General features: G+C 56.0%; 4 protein-coding genes across 13 annotated transcripts; 2 read left to right on the forward strand and 2 right to left on the reverse strand.

Annotated features, from left to right (window-relative positions):
• The first annotated feature begins 194 nt into the window (after positions 1 to 194).
• IMPDH2 (inosine monophosphate dehydrogenase 2) lies at positions 195 to 5,090 on the forward strand. 5 transcript variants are annotated; one of them, XM_025455792.3, is made up of 15 exons: positions 209 to 398; positions 843 to 891; positions 1,093 to 1,212; positions 1,325 to 1,399; positions 1,690 to 1,896; positions 2,397 to 2,484; positions 2,558 to 2,757; positions 2,840 to 2,930; positions 3,031 to 3,126; positions 3,403 to 3,474; positions 4,132 to 4,275; positions 4,362 to 4,506; positions 4,602 to 4,745; positions 4,825 to 4,908; positions 5,013 to 5,090. In XM_025455792.3, the coding sequence occupies exons 1-15, from the start codon at positions 301 to 303 to the stop codon at positions 5,032 to 5,034; spliced, it is 1,635 nt and encodes a 544-aa protein (XP_025311577.1). In that variant the 5' UTR covers positions 209 to 300; the 3' UTR covers positions 5,035 to 5,090. The 5 variants fall into 5 exon arrangements, with proteins under 5 accessions (XP_025311581.1, XP_048953940.1, XP_025311577.1 ...); XM_025455793.3 differs by having other exon boundaries at positions 1,111 to 1,212; XM_025455796.3 differs by lacking the exon at positions 3,403 to 3,474 and having other exon boundaries at positions 195 to 398; positions 1,111 to 1,212.
• A 566-nt stretch (positions 5,091 to 5,656) lies between these two features.
• Positions 5,657 to 7,343, reverse strand: NDUFAF3 (NADH:ubiquinone oxidoreductase complex assembly factor 3). 3 transcript variants are annotated; one of them, XM_049097984.1, is made up of 6 exons: positions 7,168 to 7,318; positions 6,729 to 6,915; positions 6,441 to 6,633; positions 6,216 to 6,282; positions 6,003 to 6,103; positions 5,657 to 5,923 (listed from the first exon to the last, which is right to left on the reverse strand). In XM_049097984.1, the coding sequence occupies exons 2-6, from the start codon at positions 6,803 to 6,805 to the stop codon at positions 5,807 to 5,809; spliced, it is 555 nt and encodes a 184-aa protein (XP_048953941.1). In that variant the 5' UTR covers positions 6,806 to 6,915; positions 7,168 to 7,318; the 3' UTR covers positions 5,657 to 5,806. The 3 variants fall into 3 exon arrangements, with proteins under 3 accessions (XP_048953941.1, XP_025311584.1, XP_048953942.1); XM_025455799.3 differs by having other exon boundaries at positions 6,729 to 7,343; XM_049097985.1 differs by having other exon boundaries at positions 6,732 to 7,319.
• An 88-nt stretch (positions 7,344 to 7,431) lies between these two features.
• On the forward strand, positions 7,432 to 12,837 carry DALRD3 (DALR anticodon binding domain containing 3). 4 transcript variants are annotated; one of them, XM_035703206.2, is made up of 12 exons: positions 7,432 to 9,970; positions 10,044 to 10,339; positions 10,461 to 10,717; positions 10,799 to 10,878; positions 10,966 to 11,094; positions 11,469 to 11,539; positions 11,651 to 11,712; positions 11,803 to 11,885; positions 12,000 to 12,143; positions 12,231 to 12,344; positions 12,448 to 12,516; positions 12,604 to 12,837. In XM_035703206.2, exons 1-12 carry the CDS (start codon positions 9,494 to 9,496, stop codon positions 12,721 to 12,723), a joined length of 1,902 nt encoding a protein of 633 aa, XP_035559099.1. In that variant the 5' UTR covers positions 7,432 to 9,493; the 3' UTR covers positions 12,724 to 12,837. The 4 variants fall into 4 exon arrangements, 3 of the variants coding, with proteins under 3 accessions (XP_035559099.1, XP_025311574.1, XP_035559100.1); XR_003140551.3 differs by having other exon boundaries at positions 7,433 to 9,970; positions 11,961 to 12,143; positions 12,274 to 12,344; positions 12,604 to 12,746; XM_025455789.3 differs by having other exon boundaries at positions 7,435 to 9,970; positions 11,961 to 12,143.
• On the reverse strand, positions 12,368 to 21,790 carry WDR6 (WD repeat domain 6). The gene is made up of 7 exons (XM_049097979.1): positions 21,650 to 21,790; positions 14,194 to 16,670; positions 14,001 to 14,084; positions 13,793 to 13,909; positions 13,587 to 13,705; positions 12,884 to 13,487; positions 12,368 to 12,768 (listed from the first exon to the last, which is right to left on the reverse strand). Exons 1-6 carry the CDS (start codon positions 21,752 to 21,754, stop codon positions 13,030 to 13,032), a joined length of 3,360 nt encoding a protein of 1,119 aa, XP_048953936.1. The 5' UTR covers positions 21,755 to 21,790; the 3' UTR covers positions 12,368 to 12,768; positions 12,884 to 13,029.
• Positions 21,791 to 21,893: the final 103 nt, after the last annotated feature.

Consider the following 21,893-nt stretch of genomic DNA (forward strand, 5'->3'; position numbering starts at 1 on the left):
AGAACCTGGCGGGCCATTAGAAGCAAATCTTGCCTGCTAATTGAACGGGTCACGGTCCTGTGGGAGGGGGAAGCTTCGGGAACACACGCGTCTGTACTCCTACGGCGCGCTTTGCGCATGCGTTCACTCGATAGCTCCGCCCTGGGAGCGTGCGGGCTCCGCCTGTTCGCACTGCGTCCTGACGTCAGCGGCGCGCAGGGCGCAGTGACGATATCCGCGGGTTTATATTGGCGCGGCCCAGACGGCAGAGGCCTCTGCGGCGCGGTCTTCGGACACACGCGGCTTTGCCCGGTGCTGGCCATGGCCGACTACCTGATTAGCGGGGGCACGTCCTACGTGCCAGACGACGGGCTCACGGCACAGCAGCTGTTCAACTGCGGGGATGGCCTCACCTACAAGTGCGGGCCTAGCGGGCTCACCTGGGCGAGGAGTGGGGTGGCGCGCTGGCCTGGGAGGCCGGGCGGGGTTTTCCTCTGAACCCGCTTGGACCTGGGCATGGGAGACAGGTTCCGGAAAATCCCCCTCCCGTCTCTGGGGTTCCGTTTGATAGATCTGAAGTGGGGCGGGATGGAGGAGGCAGCTTGGCAGTGCTTGAGATTCCAGACTAGAAGCTCCATTCTCTCGGCACATGGAGTTGTCAGGGTGCCAGGGTCGCTGATGACAGCTAGGTGGCAGAAAAGGTCCTGACTCCATCTCCACCTTGTGATTTGTCTGCCCTGCCTTGACATGGGCTAGGTCAGTGCTCTCTAGGCCCAAATGCCTTATGACATGATCTATGGGGATGGAATCTCAGGCTGCCCTAATCCTGAGCCTTATTCCCAATTCACTCCCCTCCCCCGTAGTGACTTTCTCATTCTCCCTGGGTACATCGACTTCACTGCAGACCAGGTGGTGAGTATGGCCAGAAATTGGGTCCTGAGCGTCAAGGTTGGGTAAGGTACTTGTTTTCCCTGGTCTTTTGGCTACCACATCAGGTTTGGGCATGCGGGTGGATTCTATGGAAATCTTATTGGCATGCAGGTCATACAGAGTACTCGGTTTATGGGGGACCTGACACCATCCTGAGAAATATGAGGTGTTTTTCCACATTAGCTGGCTGTATTTCCTCAGGACCTGACTTCTGCTCTGACCAAAAAGATCACTCTGAAGACCCCACTGGTTTCCTCACCCATGGACACAGTCACAGAGGCTGGCATGGCCATAGCAATGGCGGTGAGCATCATGGGGTGGAAGGACAAAAGAAGGGGCCTCACACTTTTCCCCAAAGACCTACACAGCCATGCTGCTTTGTCTTTTTTTTTTTTTTTTACCTTTTATCGTGCAGCTTACAGGTGGTATTGGCTTCATCCACCACAACTGTACACCTGAGTTCCAAGCCAACGAAGTTCGGAAAGTGAAGGTCAGAAGGGCAAGGGTCATGGTCAAGAGCTCCTGGGAATTGCACTGAGGTGGAGTGGGGTGGAAGTGGGGGATTTATTCTCCTAATCTAGGGTCCTTTCTTCCCCACTTTGGGGTTCATTAGACCCTGTGTCCTAGGCAACAGAAGAGGACCGGGTGGATAGTACCTATAGCCCACTCATGTTTGAACTGTGATTTGGTCATATGGTACTGCCAGAGGGGGAGTTGGCAGACACCCCAGGCTTCAAACTGGTAAATGTGGCTCAGAAATGTTCTTACCATCCCTTCCAGAAATACGAGCAGGGGTTCATTACAGACCCTGTGGTCCTCAGCCCCAAGGATCGAGTGCGAGATGTGTTTGAAGCCAAAGCCCGGCATGGATTCTGCGGTATCCCAATCACCGATACAGGCCGGATGGGGAGCCGTTTGGTGGGCATCATTTCCTCAAGGGACATAGATTTTCTCAAGGAAGAGGAACATGACCGGTTTTTGGAAGAGGTGAGTGCAACTGACAAAGCAAAGCCAAGTTCTGGCGGCCAAGGCTTAAGACACCATCTGTTGCCTGAATGGCATCTCTGGGGCCTCTGCTTCCAGGAAAGATGAATGCTCTGCCAACTGTCTGACCCCTTCATAGAGTTCCTGGAGTCCTTCCCCACCAGATGTTCTCAATCTGCCCAAGTGTTTGCCAGCACACATGCTAAGTTGCCACTCCCAAGGTGGGGTCAGTGCTCAAGGACCAACTTTGGCCTCCTCTTGTCATTGCTCTGGCATGGTCCTTCTTTCTCTATTATGTGACAGGATGTTCTGTGTACCACATTGTCTTTTCTACTTAATTTTCATCCATGCTACTATATTGCTAGACTAGCTGTTGGGTTCACTAAAGGTGGTTGGAGTACAAGGTAGGATCATGGTGGTATGTGGAACATCATCCGAGTTAGGGCAGGGTCTGTTGGGGGGTCTGGTCTCTGGCCCTTTTTCAGAGCTCCCCTCCCTTGTAGATCATGACGAAGAGGGAAGACTTGGTGGTAGCCCCTGCAGGCATCACACTGAAGGAAGCAAATGAAATTCTGCAGCGCAGCAAGAAGGGTGAGTTCTGCAGGTGGAAGGGTTCTGGAACCAAAGACCAGCGTTCTGATTTATGTACCTTCCCTACCCCCAGGAAAGTTACCCATTGTAAATGAAGATGATGAGCTGGTAGCCATCATTGCCCGGACAGACCTGAAGAAAAACCGAGATTACCCACTGGCCTCCAAAGATGCCAAGAAGCAGCTGCTATGTGGAGCAGCCATTGGCACTCACGAAGATGACAAGTACCGGCTGGACTTGCTAGCTCAGGCTGGTGTGGATGTAGTGGTTTTGGTGAGCTCTTGCACAGGCAGGGTATGGTGGTTGGGACAGCTGTCATATTATCAGTCTCACTGAATCTTTCTCCCTATCCCAGGATTCTTCGCAGGGAAACTCCATCTTCCAGATCAACATGATCAAGTACATCAAGGAGAAATACCCCACTCTCCAGGTTATTGGAGGCAATGGTGAGGCAAGACTGGGCACCCAAGGATGTAGAATAAGAATTAGGAGAGCTAGGCTCCCACTCAGACCTTCACATAAGCCTTTTACTGTTCCTTACTATAGTGGTCACGGCTGCTCAGGCCAAGAATCTCATTGATGCTGGTGTAGATGCCCTGCGGGTGGGCATGGGCAGTGGCTCCATCTGCATCACCCAAGAAGGTAGGAAATGCTTCAGTGGGACCCTCAGAGGCCCTGGCTTCAGCAGGACCCTTAGCCCCATATGGCCCAAAGCCAAGCACTCTGTGGAAACTATACTGAGTCCTCCCAATAGGGGCAATCCCAGGGCCAAAAAGGCCCCTTGAATGGATGACATGGCTGGAAGACGAGCTCGTCATTCCTCACCTGCCACTCCCCGCCCCTTCCCCCTTGCCTAGCCTGGCCTTCTTGCTCCTGCTGTGCACCCTCTCTAAACTCTGGTCTGTTTGTTTTATTTAGTGGCTCCCAAGATCCCTCCAGACATAAAGTCCCACAGCCCCAAATGCCCTTCTACTGTCAAGGGCTGCTATAGTAAGTCCAGCCCGGCCCACTGGCCCGGCCCAGCTGCCCACTGCCCGGCTGCTTGGTTGACTGTAGCTGTAGCTCCCGGGGTTTGTGGTGCTGTTGGGTGGGCAGGGCAAACTGAAGGACAGACCATGGTTTTGGGGGCTGCTGGAGAACACAGCTCCTTCCTCTTACTGGGGTGCTCATAGGGGACCTTCTTCCCCAGGTATGCCCTAGTCTGCCCACATTTCCTACAGTAGGCACAGCTCAAGGACCAACAAGCTCTCCCTTCCACGTGACCACTGCCCTGATTTTGCCCAAGCTGCCAACCATGCAGGGAGGGAGTAGTGGACCTCTGGGTACTAACTGCACGGTAACCCCTACCCCCACTTGATACCAGTTGGGTGGGGGCTTTTTCCCGGCTGCTGACTGCATGTGCCTGAAGCTGCCCTGGGCCATGCACACATGCACGCGCACACGCAGGGTTAAGTGGAGGCCATCACAGCTGTCTGAACTGTTGAAGGCAGATGGGGCAGCAGCCATTCCAGACATGACTCTTTTTTCAACCAGGCTGCAGTCCTGGTACAGGTGTAGCTGAGAGCTCCTGGGTACTGAGTTATGGCCACAGGGCCCCTTGCCTGTCCCCATTAATTCCACCCACCCATCTGTTCCATTTCTCAATAGTGTTAGCCTGTGGGCGGCCCCAGGCAACAGCAGTTTACAAGGTGTCAGAATATGCAAGGCGCTTTGGTGTTCCTGTCATTGCTGATGGAGGAATCCAAAATGTGGGTCATATTGCCAAAGCCTTGGCCCTTGGGGCCTCCACAGGTGAGGCCCAGCACCCAGGGAGTCTGGTGGGATTCCTTCCCCAGTGCCACTCAGGGTCTGCTCCCATCACTCCTATCTGTCCATAGTCATGATGGGCTCCCTCCTGGCTGCTACCACTGAGGCCCCTGGCGAGTACTTCTTTTCTGATGGAATCCGCCTAAAGAAATACCGTGGTATGGGGTCTCTTGATGCCATGGACAAGCATCTCAGCAGCCAAAACCGGTATTTCAGGTAGGACAGGAAGACAAGTTACCCTATGCTGACAGCCTTGTACTGATAGCCTTATCCATCCTTGACCTTTCCTATGTTGTCTTGTCTCCCTACAGCGAAGCTGATAAAATTAAGGTGGCCCAGGGGGTGTCTGGGGCTGTGCAAGACAAAGGGTCCATCCACAAATTTGTCCCCTACCTGATCGCTGGCATCCAGCACTCCTGCCAGGACATTGGTGCCAAGAGTTTGACCCAAGTCCGGTAAGCCTGGGGAGCTGGGAGATGGGTAGAGGAGCTAGTTGAAGGTTAGGTACCCCATCTGATATTTGCCCCTCTTCAGAGCCATGATGTATTCTGGAGAACTCAAGTTTGAGAAGAGAACATCCTCAGCTCAGGTGGAAGGTGGTGTCCACAGCCTCCATTCGTAAGTGGTGGACCCTTTTGTACCCACCTACCCTTGGGGCAGAGGTTTCTGCCATGCCTCCTTCCTCCTGCCCCTACCTCAAAAGCTGGTTATTCTGCTTACAGGTACGAGAAGAGGCTTTTCTGAAAATGGATACAGCATACCCCCTTGGTTTTTCAATAAAAGTTTGGGAAAAAAAAAAAGTGATGCCTGATCTTTGAGATCTACAGGCAGATGTGGTGGCCAATATCACAGATGCACACAAACACAACACTCATTTGTAGGGAAAGTCTTCAGACCCGGAAGCCAGGATATTCCTTGGATCTGGAAGGAGATACTAGTTCTAGATTCAGAAAGTCCCTCCTGAGCAGCTCACAAGGTAGGTCTGGCCAGTTCTGGCTCCTAACGGTTCAGTCTCACATTGTGGCTGCTTAGGACAGGTCATGGAATAGTCCATGGGGGCTTTGGACTGGCACCCATTGATAGGGCTTCCTGCTAGGCCACATGGGACCAGGCTAAGGCCCACATATGTAGTCTCTAACTTGAATCTCCAAAGGACCTTGTGGAGAAAGCACTGAGAGCCCCTCAAACCTGCATGTGAGCAAGTTAGGTAGATTTGCAGTTTTAACAGGTGCCTACACTGTCTCCTGCCTCTGAGAAGCTAAGTAGTCTAGATAAATAGGGGATCCCCCTTGATTTTTTCACAACTCCCACCATGAGCCCACTGAACCTGTGGCTCCTCCTGGCCAGCAACACATCTAATACAAAATTGGAAAAGTGGATTAAATTATTAATTTGCTGGCAAGAAAGACAAGAGTTACAGTGCCAAAGGGGGAAGGGCTAGTGAGCGCTGCAAACCCCTGCGCTCTGGAAAAAGTGCCAGGGCCTTCCTGGACAGGTTAGGTCAGTTCTTGCTGGTTCACTCTGGAGCTTGTGCCAAAGATGTGAGCATAGTCCCTCCAGGTGGAGGAATAAGAGCAGCTCCTGTTACTCGGCCTTCATGACACAGGAAGTTGAAAGTGGCACAGGCATTGGGCTGCAAAGAGAAAGCCTGCATCAGCTTGGCTAAGGCCAGGCCTGGGCCCTGCTCAGCACTCCCCAGTGGCAGGACTTACCGTATCCTGTACTTCCACCGCGATGCCCCGCTGCTTCAGGGCTTGCAGCACCTGGGGCTGCAGCCGTTCAGTCCGGTCTCCGGTGCCCACCACAACAATCTCTAGGAAAAGACGACCACCACTAGCCAATGGCAGGTGTGTGGGGAAGCTGGGGCGGGGTGGCTTTTGGCTCTCTAGGGCTGGAAGCACCTCAGCCCTCCCCTTCACCAGTACCTATTCGGGGCTCCAGCAACCAGAAGAGCGAGAAGCTTTCTTCGATGATGTCCCGGTGAGTTCCTACCTGTGTTGGGAGGAGGCAGGTTAAACACAAGTTCGCGCAGTTTTCCCCACAGAGCCCTTACCTGCGCCGCAAAGGGGTAATGAAAAAGCCAAGTGTGCCGGGGACAGAATCGGGGGGACGGGCCTGGGACCCTGGCCCTCCGCCTCCTCACTGCTCACGTTCCACTGCACCACCGAGTGCGGGAGCAGCGCGCAGGGCCCAAGGACGCGATTTCCATTGACCATGAAGCCGCGGCTGCTGTAGCTGTCGATATACATGGACTGCGGGGACTCGCGCTGCAGCAGGGAGATGCGCGTCCGCTGATACAGCTCGTCGTCCGCCGGCGTGAGCCGATGCCCTCGCCGTGGGACCCTGCGGAGGGGTATGCTCAGGGCCTAGGGGGCCAGGAGGGGCCGGGCCGCGATCGCCGGCCGAGGGGTGAGGGCAGGAGAATCAGGGACGCTCACCACAGCAGCTCGGCTGGGGCGCAGCGCAACGCCGCTTGCGCTCGGCATAGGCCGCGAAGCACGAACGCGGCGACCATGGCGGACCAATTTGCAGGGAGGCCGGCGCTGGGTCAATCGGGTCGTGGCGGAGCCCACGGCGGCGTGGCGACAGCGCCCCCTGCGTCCCGGAGGGCACCGCGCAGGTCGGCTGCTCCAGCGCAGGATTTTGAGGGAGTCAACTGATGCCAATTGTCCCAGGAGGGCCCATCCCCCAGCGCGGCTCCGGTGTCTGCACCTGCCGCCCGCCCCGCCCCGGGCCCCCGCAGACCGTCCTGGGGGAGTCAGACACCTGGTGGCGCGGCAGGCCTCAGAGTGCAGCCTCGGCCCCCGCCACAACCTGGTCCCCGGCTCTCAGCCATTACGCAGGGCTCTTGGGGACTGGGGCGGAGCGGCCGCGCACCTGGTCGAGTCCCGCACACCTGCTCAGGGCGTGGGGGCCAGCCTCCAATCCCCTAATCCCAGGCTTTGGGGCGTCGGGTTCCCAGGGCGGGGCGGCCGGCTCAGGTTCCCCTCGCTCTCCAGCGAGTCACGCCCCTCCCTAACCGTCACCCGCGCGACCGTTGGCGTCGCCGCCGCGCGTCTCCTGGGGCGTGGCTGCGCGTGGATTGGCTTCTCGGCAGCGCGAGGGGGCGTGGCTGATTGGTTTCGCCTTAAAATGGCTCCGAGTCTGCGGCCGCGGCCAGCGGAAGGGAACGCAGTAGTAGGGAGTTTGTGGCTTTTCGGGTGGGATCGACCGGGCCGACAGGACCAGATACTGAACTAGACAGCGGCTGGAGCATCTCCCTGTCGTCGCTCACTCTGCTCGCGGCCGAGAATTCCCCGCCCCCCGTCTTGAGCCGAATCAGAGGGCCTACTGGCGCGAGAGTCGCTGGCGCCCGCGCGGGTTTCAGGCATCTCCGCGCCCCCACCGTGTCGTGGCCTCAAGGGAACGTTGACGCGTCTGCTACCCACGGGGCTGGGGGGTGGGCGGAGGGAGGTTCGGCAAAGCGGAAGACGGTCGCAATGGAGCCCGTGGGTCGCGTCGCCGCTACTGGGCCCCTGGCGGTCCGGGCGCTGGCAGAGTCACGGGACAAAGGGCCCCGGGTGCGGGGTGTCACCGAGGCGGGTGCGCGGGTTTACTTCCTCTCCGGCCCCACAGGCAAGTTTCTCTTTTGGTCGATCCCGAAGCCCTCCCTGCCACCGTCACTGCACGGTGGCCTGGCTTCATGGGACCAGCAGGCGTAATCCTACCCTGCGGGTCTAATCCGGATCGGGACCGGTCCCAGGGGAGGCTCCCACCAATCTTCCTAGTGTTTGGGGGCCCAGGTGAGCGCCTCGTTCCCACTACACTCGGTTTTACCCTCACTCCTAGGTCTGTCTTCTGGTACTGGGAATCGGGGGTCCTGATCTGGCCCCAGGGCAAGGGACCACCACCACCCCCGCTGGGGCATACCTATCGCCCCCTCCCTCCCCCCGCCCACGGCTGGACAGCGGGCAACGGAATCCCAAAAGCAGCTGTTGTCTCCAGAGCATTCCAGCTGCGCTTGGATTTCGTTCCCTGCTCTCCTGCCAGAGCAGCGTCCTGGCCTAGATGGGGTGGGCCAGCTCCTGACTCCCAGACCTATTTTATTTGGGTCGCCCTGGTCTCCGCCCGTCTCAGGGGCTCCCTCAGGCTGGAAGTGGTGGGCGTAGATGTCGGAGAGCCTGGGTTGTGATCATCTCTGGAACTTGGAGTAGCATTGACAAGGGAGGGCGGTCGCAGGGCCTTCAGTCAGGGCGGCAATGGCGGTGAGTCCCACAGGGCCACCCCAGCCCACAACTCGCTATAGATAGCCTTTCATTTCCTGGGGAAAACCCACCCCAACCGTCTTCGTGTACCAAGAGCAGCTGAAGTCTCCAGCTTGGCCTCCAGCCCTCAGCCCTGTTAGCAGCTCTCCCAGGGTCATGGGCCTGCGGAAAGGAAAGAGCTTTGGAATGACACGATCACTCCCGTTGAGTGGGCACCCAAGAAGCCATCGGGAATGTCGTGTCCGCCCAGTGCTCTTTCGGCGATCCCAGCAGGGCCTTGCAGCCCTGGCCCAGAAAGGGGTCTTGCCAAACTTCCTGCCCCTAAGACTCCCTCCTTTCTGAGCTCTGGGTACTCTCACTGCTCCAGAGCAGAAATTAAGGGTTTCCCACACTGTGCTGTGTCAGGTTCAATCTCCGGGAAAGAAAATAGAGGAAAAGGGGATTTAAGTTTCACTGAAATGAAATTCCGGAGCCCTCGTGACACAGAGGGAAGAGCTTTCTCTCTGTAGTGAAGTGGGATGCTCCCAGCTGAGAGCAGTCCTTAGACTGGGTCTTCTCACGGTCACATCATTTATTTTGCCTACATTGGCTCGTTTCCTAAGCCAGAGTATCTCTGTTAATGTACACAAAGGTTAAAAGAAAAGAATTAAAAGCTGGTAATTCTGGAAACTATCGTGATGGTTCTAATTCCTCAAAAATCAAGAGAAGAAATTCTACCAGAGCACGCATTTTGCTTTAGTAAAGACGACCCAGATCGCAAGGAGGAAATGCTTGTAAATAACCTGAAGCCGGAGAACACAAATTGTTTCAAAAATAAGATTTTTTTTTTTTAGGAAGTCGTGAAAGTGGCTTTAATACTAGCTGCTCTATTCCACTCACAAATCATTTAGAACTTCTGACGTTTGATCAAATGTCAAATTTGGGGAATGAAACGTTATCAAAAATAGGTTAAGATTTCGATGAGAGAAACAGTCCGGTCCGGGCCCCGCCCGGTAGCAAGGATCCTTTCCCTGGTTGCTAATGCCGGTGACGACGACAGAACTCTAGGCCTACAGCGGACCCCGAGATTCCGGACCCGGGGCAAGGCAGGGCAGACAGGCCACGCGGAGGGAGTGCTGGGGCCGAAGGTCGGAAGCGGCCGCCACAATTCCCTCTGGCGCACCTGTCAGCTCAGGGACCGCCGCCGGATACGCGCCCGGGTCAGTCGGCCCTCCCGGAAGTTCGGCCTCCTGACGCCCTGCTTCCGGTTCCGCTGGCTCCTTCCGGTCGCCATGGCGACGGGGCGCCTGGGGGTCGGAGAGACACTAGGGGCCCTCAACACGGCCCTGGGGCCTGGCGACCCAGTGTGGTTCAAGGAGACGCGTGCCCGCCACCTGCGCGCCCGAGACTTCCTGGCACCGCGGCCCGCGTTGCAAGCGCGCTTCGGGGATGGACAGGTGGGCGCCAGCCGGGAGGGCATGTGCAGCCAGTGGCAGCGCCGCAGCCCGCTCACCGCCCTTCCTTCCACAGGTGCCGGAGCGCGTGATCCGTGCGGTGGCCGGCCTGCAGGGCCCCGGCGTGGCCCCGGTGATGCGCTGCGCGCCGACGCCCGCGGGCCTGGCACTCCAGCTGCAGCGGCCTGCCGTCTTCGAGCGCGTGCTCGGCGCTGTGCCCGCCTATGCCGTGCCCGCCGTGCCCGCCGCGCCCGGGCCGCGCGTCCTCCTGCACTGCCCGGCGCTGCGCGGCGCCCCTGGCTCGCTCCGCTTGAGCCGGCTGCGCGCCGTGCTCGTGGCCGATCATTTGGCGCGAGCTCTGCGCGCTCATGGGTGAGCGCGTCGCGCGGCCACAAAGGCCGGGGTAGTGAGCTGGCCTTAGAGCCAATGCCGGTGGGAAGGAGGGGGAGCTGCGCCGGGTGCCCGATCTGAGACCAACGCCCTCGCTTTGCAGGGTGAGGGTGCGCCTGGTGCCCGCCGTGCGGGACCCGCACATGCCGACCTTCCTGCAGCAACTGCGCGTAGACTGGCCCGCTGCCTCGGAGAGAGCCGCCACCGAAGCCCTGAGGAGCCGGGTGCTTGCAGAACTTGGCCTGGCCCGGGAGGGCGGAGCCCTGGCCCCGGGCGTCCTAGGCACAGTATCCCTGAAGGAAGTGTTGCAAGAACGGGGACGCGCAGCTGGCTATGACCCCAAGTTGGACAAGTGTCTGGGTAGGAAATGGAGCCTTGCAGGGCCAGAGAGATGGTACCCTGTCTTCCTGGCTAGCCTGAATGCCCCTGTGTTCTTTGCAGTGACTGAGGATCAGCTGTCTGTGCTGGCCGAGCTGCAGGAGGCTGTAAGCCAGTGGCCTCAGGCCAGCCCTCCAGGCCTGGTTAGTAACTGACCCCCACCCCCAACCTGTAGGCCTCTGGCAGGCCATGTCCTGTGTCCACGCAGTGACCATCCTCCTACCCTGTAGGCTGTGGCCCCACATGCCAGTGCAGACGTCTGCATGGTTATACACGTGGTGAGCTGTGAGGAGGAGTTCCAGCAACAAAAGTTGGACTTGCTTTGGTGGAAGCTGGATGATCGGGCTCCTCTCACACAGGTAGGCTGGTGATGGTGGAGGTCCCCCGACCCCCATCCCCACCAACCTGAGGGCCCTTGAAAACCCACCAAGGGACATATCAGCTGAGTCCATAGGTGACACTTGACCTTAAGAGAGATGTTAGGCTTGGTGAATGGGTACTTGCAGCAGGTGTAGCGTCCTGGGAGATGGCAGGGTGTGGAGGCATCCTAGAGAACATCGAGCAGTAATAGATTGGGGAAGCTGGACTGTGTCCCGAGCAGTGAGCCTGAGAGGGGCACAAAGCCTGGTGGCAAAGGGCGCTGTGGGAGTCCAGGCACCAGATTTAGGTTCTTTGAGGATCTATTGCTGGAGGTACCACCTCCTGGGCTAACCACCTGGTATCTTCCTGACAGAAGCACCTGGTCTGTGGCCCAGTGAAAGTCGCTGGTACGCCTAGCAAGTTGACTGCCCCTGAGTACTACGAGTGAGTAAGGCTGGAAGGGAGGCCACTGAGTTGAGGTGGGGGGATTCACCATCAACCCCCCTGCCCCGGGAGGTGCCTCTGAGCCCTCCACTCACCCTTCTCCAAATGCAGGCTCCGCCACACCCAGGTGTGCAAGGCATCCGCACTGAAGCATGGCAGGGACCTGGTGCAAGGTGCGCCTGGGAAAGCCTGGCTATGCCCTGCGGGAGGGGCAGGTCACTTGCTTCCCTGCCTGCCCAGGCTGACCAACTATATTCCCTCAGACCCAGCCTGGACAGAGGTCTTCAGCATTCTCTCTGCGGCAACTATCAAGTTTGAGATGCTCAGCACTGCTCCACAGAGTCAGGTGAGCCTGGGTGCCATGCGGGATCGGGGCTAGCGGAATTGGGTGTGAAGGCTGCACTCATGCCCCCTTCCTCAGCTTCTCCTGGCCCTGGCCGACAGCAGCATCTCCACAAAGGGCACCAGGAGTGGCACCTTCGTCATGTACAACTGTGCCCGGCTTGCCACGCTATTTGAGGGGTACAAGCACAGCACAGAACAAGGTCTGTACCCCACTTTTCCACCTGTGAGCAGTCTCGATTTCTCACTGCTACAGGATGAGGTGAGTGTCCTCCTGGGTAGCTAGGCACCTGCAGGAGGTTGGGACCTCCCCTCCTAGCACCCTTCTCCCCCCCACCCCCACCCCCAGGGCGAGTGGCTGCTGCTCTTCAATGGCGTGCTCCCTTTCCCAGACCTGCTGGGCCAGACAGCAGCCCTGGCATGTGCAGCCTCAGGGCTTCACGTGACTGCGCGCACTGAGACGGTGAGCCAGAGAAGACTGGGACAGACACTGCACACTCGATGCTTTATTCTGGGCTGGGCACGAGATCAAAGAGACCGGCCAGTGACTCAGTCTCTGTCTCTAGATGTGCAAGTTCCTGGTCCAGCTCAGCATGGATTTCAGCTCGTACTATAACCGAGTACACATCCTAGGGGTAAGTACACAACAAGAGGGGGTGGGAGATTGCAGGGGGGGCAAGGGAAGCAAAGAATGAGACCAGCAGGCCCCTTCTCTCCTCCAGGAGCCTCGACCACACCTGTTTGGTCAAATGTTTGCCCGTCTCCAGCTTCTGCGGGCTGTGCGTGAGGTGCTCCACACTGGCCTAGCCATGCTGGGTCTCCCTCCACTGAGCCACATCTAAGGCCACAGAGACCCCAATATCTAGGAATGTTTACAAAATCTTCACCTGGAAAAAAGATATAAAGATTATAGTAGAGACCTGAAGCCAAAATAAATTGTTTCTGTTACATACAAAGCCCAGCCCCAGGGTGTATTTTTGGCCTGCCGGAACAGCACCTTACCTCTAGCTCCTGCTCTGAAGTCAGGAACCCGCGGCTGCCGCCTCCTCCTCTCAAGGCACACTGGGCATGAGCACAGACGGTCACTCCTGTTCCATTCTGTCTGCGAGCAGGTCCCATGCCCAGCACGCCGGCCACCGCGGGATACCTTAATCATACCAGTTGTAAACCTCAAGCCCCTGGCCCCCAAGAGCACAGCGGTGGCCAAACTCAGGGCTTACAGGCCAGCAGTCCATGTCTGCCACATCTGGGACATGGTACACAGTACTGTTCATGAAGGTGGGCTCACCGTGACCCAAACGCCAGAAGGTCAGCCGTTGGTCAATGGAGGCTGAGACCATGAGGCTTGGGCTTAGGATCTTAAGGCCTGTCACATGGGCAGCATGTGCACAGGGGACGGAATATTCCTCTAGCACATGCAACTGGGGTACCAGATCACCCCCCATGGCTTCTTCCAGCTCTGGCGCCTCCATGGCCAGCACAAAGACATGGAGGGAGCCGTCCTCACTGCCACTAGCCACAAGATGGCCCTCACGTGTGGGCAGGGTGTGTAGGCTGTTGACACCACAGCTATGAGCCTGGACGGTCAGGCAGGGGGTACCCAGGCCTGGAGGAAGAAGATGGTTGTCAGGGCCCAGCCTGCCCCATGGCTGAAAACAAAGTGGGAGGCAGGAGGGACAGCCTTGGCTGCACACCAGCTACTCACGGTAGGGAAGCCCGGGGTCGGCCGGAGGCTCCAGGGCACCAGAGCCATGGTCCAGCACGGTAGTGAGATCCCAGAAGGCCAAACTGCCATCGGTGGCTGCGCTGCACAGGAACAGCCTCCTGGGAAGCAGGGAAGGGCAGCTGGGTCAGTGAAGAAGATGGAAAACAATGGGAGCCCCTGCCCAGCCACCATGCAGCCCCTCTCACCGCCGCTGGTTGGGTGCCTCATGTGTAAAGGAATGGACCTTGAGGACACACCGCTTGTGGTGGAAGGTTTCGGCCAGGAGCTGCAGCCGCCGCCCTGAATCCTGCAAAAGGAAGAGCCTGGGGGGCGGAGGGTGGCTCAGCTCAGAACCCATTCTGGACAACCTTCCAACCTTTTTGTCTTCGCCCAGGGCCCTCTGCTCTCACTCACCTCACTGCTCCATCACTGCAGGCTGCAGCCACAAGGGGGCCGAGACCAGGCCGGTCGAGCTCACAAACAGCTAGGGACATGTACCTGCAGAGAAAACACCCGGACAGCAGTCAGGGGAAGCCTGGGAGCAGCTGCAAGGGGCTTGCCCTGCAGGACACCACCCCATGCTCCTGCCTCGCAGTACACACGTCACCTGGTCTCTGGGTCCACCTTGACCATCCGGTGCCGATTGCGCTGCCGGTCCCAGTACTCATCTAGCCGGTGGGATGAAAGATGCATGACGTGGCAGGCGAGGCGGCTTGGGGTGCTGGGGTCCGGGGTGACCATGATGCTGAAGCAGTGCATCTCAGCCCGGCCCCCCGCAGACACCACATGAGCAGTCAGGCCTGGCCGAGGATCCTGAGGGCCACCTGGGGTACCAATACCCCACACAGCCAGTGCACGCACGGAGGAGATATGGTTACAAACAGCTGTAAGTGCATGGGCCGAGCCAGTGGCTGTGGGGAGCGCCAGGACACAGACGGTAGTGTCCTCACTACACGTGATCACAATGTCAGTCAGACCTGGCCCCTCGCTGCCAGGCTCCAGGTGGTCAGGCTGCATGAAGCTGGGCACCTCATATTCAGGCCCCAGAGTGATGGTGCCCACACGCTTCACACAAGTGATCTCACGGCCATGCAGGCTCTCCCGGAGAATCACATGTGGCCGGGTGCAGCCACCCAGCGCCCGGTAGAGCATGACATCCCCATCTTTGAGGTAAGCAAAGGCCATAGCTGCCTCAGTATCAGAGAAGGCCCAGGAGCGGTGCCCTCCACCACAGTTGACGATGTGCAGCTTTTCATGTGACCGGGGACTCCACACCACAAACTCATTGGCATGGAAACCCAGGATGACCATACTCCCATCAGCCACCATGCGAAGCCCAGCCACCCAGTTCATGCCTCGACAGGACTTCTGCCTTAGGACTGGCTGCAGTTGGCCGCCTCTCACAAAGAGCTGGTAGTAGGCACCATCGCGCCCTGTAGTATACACGTAGCCACCGTGGCAGGTGACTGACGTCACACCCTGCTTCCCATGCAGAGAAGGGAGGGTGGACACAGGGCCCCACTCAGTCAAGGCAGTTTCACCCCCACCACTGCCACTACCTGCTCCAAGTGCTCCAGTGACAGCTCCGGCCTTGCCCCCAACCCCAAGATCCTTGAGCAGAGCTGGTCTGGAGGGAAATAGCAACACAGAGCCCCGGCGGTCCCCACACACCAGGAAGTCACCAGGGGGCAAGAAGGCACTGCATGTGTGCCATCTCTGCTTGCTTGGAGGCAACAGGTACCGGCAACGTTCCTTTACAAAGATGGCTTTGCCAGTGGGCGCGGCTGTGATTTCCAGGCAAGCCACCACACCACCAGGGCCCGATGCCAGCAACAGGAGTTCCTCGTAACCACGCAGGGCCCAGCTCAGACTATGCACTTTCCCACGAAAGAGGGTCAAGTCCACGGCTGCAGTTGGAGTGTTGATGGGGACAACCTTGACACGACCCTCCCCGTTGGCCATGGCACAAAGTCCGAAACCCTCAGGACCAGGGGCTGCCTCCAGGAGGCAGTAGGACTGGAAGCGCTTGTCCTCCAGCAGCTGCTCCCAGCACTTGACCTCAAGGTCGTAGAGATACAGGGCCCCTGTATCAGTCACTGCCAGTAGTCGCCACGAGCCGGCCAGCGTCACAGCCTTGAGGGTACCTGGTCTGCTACGGGACTTGAAGCAGAGAGCTGAGACCCCTGAACCCGGGTACCCACGCCCTACCAGGTGCCACAGCCGGATGCCTGAGTCATCGCCCCCAGTTACCACCCAGGCCTGCCTCTCATGGGCAGCTATAGCCCGAATCCCACGACCCTGGTGGCCCCGAAAGGCCTGCAGGATCTCACCTTCATGGCTCCATACCAGGCAGACACAGTCCTCTCCTGCACTGATAAGGTAATTCTCTAGGAGCTTGACCTGCCACACACGGGCGCTGTGCCCAAAGCAGTGCCCAATATTCTGTACCCGACCTCCAGGCACCCTCAGGTCACCCACCTTCCAGATGCGGACGCTTCGGTCTTCTGAAGCTGTGGCCAACAAGCCCTTGCTTTCCAGGTATGACATGCTGAAGATGACACCCACATGCCCACTGACTCGTCGGTCAGGGGCCACAGGCTTATTGTCTATTAAAGCGGCTGCTGGGTACCAGACAAGGAGCTGATTCGAAACTGCACCTGCCACTATGGTCAACTCCTTCCAGGTGTCCCCGATCAGACAGGCTGAGGAGAGGGTGCACCTGTCTGTACAGGGTACCTCCTGCAGCATGCACCCTACCACAGGGTCATATAGCACTACCGAGTTATGGCCCAGGGCCAAGGCCACGTTGCCCTCAAGCCAACGTGCATCCCAGATCCAGTCAGACATGTTCCACAGCCCAGAGCGCCAGAGCTCCCGGAAGCGGCCAGGTCCCCAGCTAACTTTCACAATTCGGAGTCCCTTGCTCCCAAACACAGCCACCATAGCTTCCGAGTCAACGTCTCCATTTGGTTCTGGTCGCACCCGGAACCCATGGATAAGATAGTGACCAAGCAGGTTCTGCACACGCTTCATCATCCGCAGATGGCCACCAAAATCGAGGCTGTACACCAGGACATCTGGCCCCTCACCTAGACAGAAGCAGAGAGCCACATCAGAACCTCACTCAACTCTGATAAGCCATGAAGAGACAGGGGCAGGGAAAATTCGGGTATATAGCCTGTGAATGCTCTAGAACACACAATCCTGCTGGCTTGAACCCTGGAAAACCCTTGGCCTCAGCTTCAGCTGGACTTTTAATGCGGACTCTCAGGTGCCTACAGTCACTCCAGACACCTCGGTTCAACCTGGCTTCCTCAAACACAGCCTCTTCCTCACCTCACCTAACTTCTCATGCTTCCAGCAGGAACCCTCGCAGTCTTCATCCCAAATCTGCAATGGCATCTGCCTCTATGCACTCTTCCCACCCTCCCTCCCCTAGGGAAGAGGGGGTCCTCAAAGGTGATCCTCCCATGTTTGGGACATAACAGAACCCCTCTGGATTTCCAAGAGCTTCTTCCATACAGCTCAGATGTGAGCATATTCAACACTGACATGAAAAACCAGGAGAGATGGCCCCCACATCGGTAGCCAAGGCTCCCATGACCCTCAACTGCCTTCTGGCTGCCTGGTGAATTTGTTGATTTTTTTTTTTTCTCCCCTCTTACTCAATGCTTTTCACTCCACTGCTCACTCCATTGACTGTTACCAGCCTCTACTCAGCTCCAGCCCCAGCCCCAGCCCCAGCCTCAAACCAGGAAGATCATGGCTTATTCCCCCCTAAGCTTTCCACATCTTCTCATGTTCTCAGTCTCCAAGTCCCCTGTGCTCATTTTCTAAAGATTTTGCAAATCCTCCTCACCACACTGATTGTGGTCCAGGATATCAACTTCTTTTTTTTTTTTTTAATTGAAACTACTTTTTTTTTTTTTTTTTAAAGATTTTATTTATTTATTCATGATAGTCACACAAAGAGAGAGAGAGGCAGAGACACAGGCAGAGGGAGAAGCAGGCTCCATGCAGGGAGCCTGACGTGGGATTCGATCCCAGGTCTCCAGGGTCACGCCCTGGGCCAAAGGCAGGCGCCAAACCACTGCGCCACCCAGGGATCCCTAAACTACTTTATTTTTTGTAAGATTTTATTTATTTATTCATGAGACATAGAGTGAGAGGCAGAGACACAGGCAGAGGGAGAAGCAGGCTCCATGCAGGGATCCCGACCTGGGACTCAATCCCAGGACCCTGGGATTACACCCTGAGCAGACGCTCAACCGCTGAGCCACCCAGGCATCCCTAGGATATCAACCTTTTAACCTGAGATCTTAACCTGAGATGACACTAATAGTCTCTCATGCCATTCTGAGCCTGCAATCTCCATCTTTCCACACTTGACATTCACTGAGCATCGATTATACACCAGACAAGGAACTACACGCTGGGTAGTGAGTAAGACAAACACAGACCCAGGCTCCTGATCATCAGGCAGAAGCTAAACAGTATCACCCGGGATCCCTGGGTGGCACAGCGGTTTGGTGCCTGCCTTTGGCCCAGGGCACGATCCTGGAGACCCGGGATCGAGTCCCACATCGGGCTCCTGGTGCATGGAGCCTGCTTCTCCCTCTGTCTGTGTCTCTGCCTCTCTCTCTCTCTGTGTGACTATCATAAATAAATAAATTAATTAAAAAATAAATAAGTAAATAAACAGTATCACCCAAATAAACTACATTGTTACATAACTTCGGTAAATTCCAAGAAAGAACTATACAGGCTGCTTTAACATAAAAGAGGGAAATCGACTTCTGTGATTTTTTCCCTCCAGAAGACATTTAGCAGTATCTGGAGACATTTTTGGTTGTCACAACTGGGTTATGTTAACTGGAATCTAGGAGTAGAAGCCTTGCTGTCTGTGATTTGAAACGTCCTGTGAATCACAGACAGCCCCTCACCCAAAAAATGACCTGGGGGAAAGGGTGCAAGGTTTGAAAGATGGCAGACAACATGGACCAGCAACAAACTACCAACACCGTAGAAGAGCCCCTGGATCTCATCAGGCTCAGCCTGGATGAGCGAATTTATGTGAAACTGAGAAATGACCGAGAGCTTCGAGGCAGATTACATGCTTATGATCAGCATTTAAATATGATATTGGGGGATCCCTGGGTGGCGCAGTGGTTTGGCGCCTGCCTTTGGCCCAGGGCGCGATCCTGGAGACCCAGGATCGAATCCCACATCGGGCTCCCGGTGCATGGAGCCTGCTTCTCCTTCTGCCTGTGTCTCTGCCTCTCTCTCTCTCTCTGTGACTATCATAAATAAATAAAAATTTAAAAAAAAAAAAAATAAATAAATAAATATGATATTGGGAGATGTGGAAGAAACTGTGACTACTATAGAAATTGATGAAGAAACATATGAAGAGATATATAAATCAACAAAACGGAATATTCCGATGCTTTTTGTCTGGGGAGATTGTGTTGTACTAGTTGCTCCTCCATTAAGAGTTGGCTGAAACAAAGAATTTATCGTGTATGGAATACAGGAGATTTTGTATGATTGCCTCTTTAAATGTAGAAGACATCAAAAGAGAAACCTGCATTCATTTTGATATTAAGAAATGACCAAGGATTCTTCCACTCCTGAAATGAGTTGATTTGCAGATAACTCAAAAATTCTTAAGCTAAAGGGTGTTTAATTTTTTTCCCAACTCTTTCAATAAATGTGATCACCAGGATGCAGAACTCTTTGTTTTTTTATTTTTTATTTTTTTAATACTTTTTTTTTTCTTTATTTATTTATGATAGTCACACAGAGAGAGAGAGGCAGAGACACAGGCAGAGGGAGAAGCAGGCTCCATGCACCCGGAGCCCGACGTGGGATTCGATCCCGGGTCTCCAGGATCGCGCCCTGGGCCAAAGGCAGGCGCAAAACCGCTGCGCCACCCAGGGATCCCCAGGATGCAGAACTCTTTGTTCAGGAATTCATTTGCTCTGTTGTTTTCTCAGACAATTTCTGTTATTTTTTTCCTTTAAATTAAATTTCATGTTTCCTTTTTTAAATTAAAAAAAAAAAAAAAAAAAAAAGACCTGGGCCAAACATCAACAGTGCAGAGACTGAGAAACTCTAGTGCCATCTAAGCAGACTTGGTGACTATCAGGGCAGGCCACCCTGAGAAATAAATAAGCTGTGGTAACCAGAGGAAGAGCAGGCATGCGGGGGAGATGGATGAACCTTTCTGGACGAAAGGAACAGCAAGTTTGATGGAGGTGAGCAAGAACTCTAGGTCATGTGGTTGGAATAGGAAACAAAGGGCTGGGGGATGGACTAAGAGAATGCTGCTGATGGGGTCCAGGAGCCAAAGTTGCATAGCCTCGAATGATGGCAATAAGTAGAGAAACAGACAGATGCCACAACTTTGTAGTCAAAATCAACCAGACTGGCTTGAGGACTGAGGGAGTGGCTTGGGCTTGAGCACCTGGGTGGCTGTTGTTCCCCTTGCTCAGCTGGAGTACCCAGCAGGAGTATTTCAATTTTAAAGCACCTGTGCACTTGGGCCTAGAACTTATAAACAAAGAAGGCTGGAAATTGAGATTATAAGTGCACATAGGTAGAATCTGAGAATTGTAAAAATATAAAAATCACTTTGGAAGTCACAGGAGCAGAATTCACTTGAAGAGCTTTCTAACCCGCATTTCCTAAATCATTTCCCTGCTTAAAACCCTTCAAAGGGCCTCTCTCCACGACCCACCATTAAGTCAGATCTAGGTATAAAATAAAACAATCTGGCCTCTGCTCATTTCTCCAGCCTCTTCTCCCAGACTCCACTCCTGCTCAGTCTCCCAGGAACTCCCTCTCTTCCCCAAAGTAACAAATTATCAGCATCAAGGCCTTTAGCAGGCTTATCCTCACCAAGAACTCACCTCTTCTCTTCTCTTAGCTCATTCCTGTGATTCTTTGGGTTTCTGCCTACCTATCCCCTTCTGCAAGAGCCTTAGAAGTCTAACCCATGATAGGAACCTTGGACTCCCAGAGCTCCCACACCAGATCCCTCCTCTTGCACAAAACCATTCTCTCAGGGGACGCCTGAGTGGCTCAGCTGTTGAGCGTCTGCCTTTGGCTCAGGGCGTGATCCCAGAGTTCTGGGATCAAGTCCCACATCAGGCTCCCTGCATGGAGCCCGTTTCTCCCTCTGCCTATGTCTCTGCCTCTCCCTCTGTGTGTCTCTCTTGAATAAGTAAATAACATCTTAAAAAAAAAAAAAAAAAAAACCACACCCCCCCCCATAGGATAGGAATCTCATTCAAGGCTTGAGAGTCAATGTCCTGCCTCAGGAACCTTAAAAGACCCAGCAGCACCACCATCAGTAACTAGTGGCTTCCATTCGGTCCTCGATGCTCTCCAGGGTTCTGCTGCTTCAGATGGCCCATGCTTCTCGACCTGACCTTCCGCGAAAGGCCATCAACATTGGATTCCCTGGATGCAACTATCTCAGAAGAGGCCTCGGGGTCTGCCTCCGCAGCCACTGGCCCAATCGGAAAGGTTTCATCCTTGGTTTCCTGGTTTCCCGCCACCCATCCTCGTCATAATCACCTTCCAAGGAGAAGCCTCACCCGCCCCTCGGAGGCCAGAGCCCCGTCTACCGGGCCCCGCCCACCCCCACCCTCCCCAGATGCCACACCACAGACCCTCCCCTCCCAACTCCCCAACCTTGAGGGGGCTCACCTCCAACCTACCAGCTCCGCTCCCGGAAGGGGCCACACACCGTTCTCCCTCTCTTCCCCGCCTCCCAAGCCACTGCGGTTCCCCGTGCTTTCCCGCGGCCCCACCGCCCTTTCCATGTCAGATGCAGATTGTGAAGGAACTCGACAGCCACATCGGGTTGGTTTTTTTTTTTTTTTTCCTTTGGGGCCCCTCCGGCCGGGTCTCCAGCCCATCTCCTGGGTTCCCGCCCACCTCGGTCGGGCTTCATCCGGCCGCCCGCCCTCCTCCTTAGGGGCATCCCTTTGTTCTCATGGTCCCGCCCCATGCGAGCGCCCGGGTTCTTATCCGCTAGCGCGCGCCTCGAGCCAAACCTCACCCGCCAACAGCCGATCCCCCACGCACTCCAGACCCGTGACCGGGAGCAGTATGAGCTCGGAGGTTGCCCGCGGCCAAACGTAGTCCTCGGGAGCGTCCATGACGATCCTCTAGCCGCGGCGCCTTCCTTTGCCAAGAAGGGATCTGGGCTCTCGCGAGACGAACCTTCCTCGCGCGCAGCCGAGCCGATCTGCAGCGGCCTTGGCAACAGGTAGCCGAGCCCAGGGTCGCCCGCGGCCG

Source organism: Canis lupus, chromosome 20 (assembly GCF_003254725.2).
Source record: "Canis lupus dingo isolate Sandy chromosome 20, ASM325472v2, whole genome shotgun sequence".
Lineage (NCBI taxonomy): Eukaryota > Metazoa > Chordata > Mammalia > Carnivora > Canidae > Canis > Canis lupus.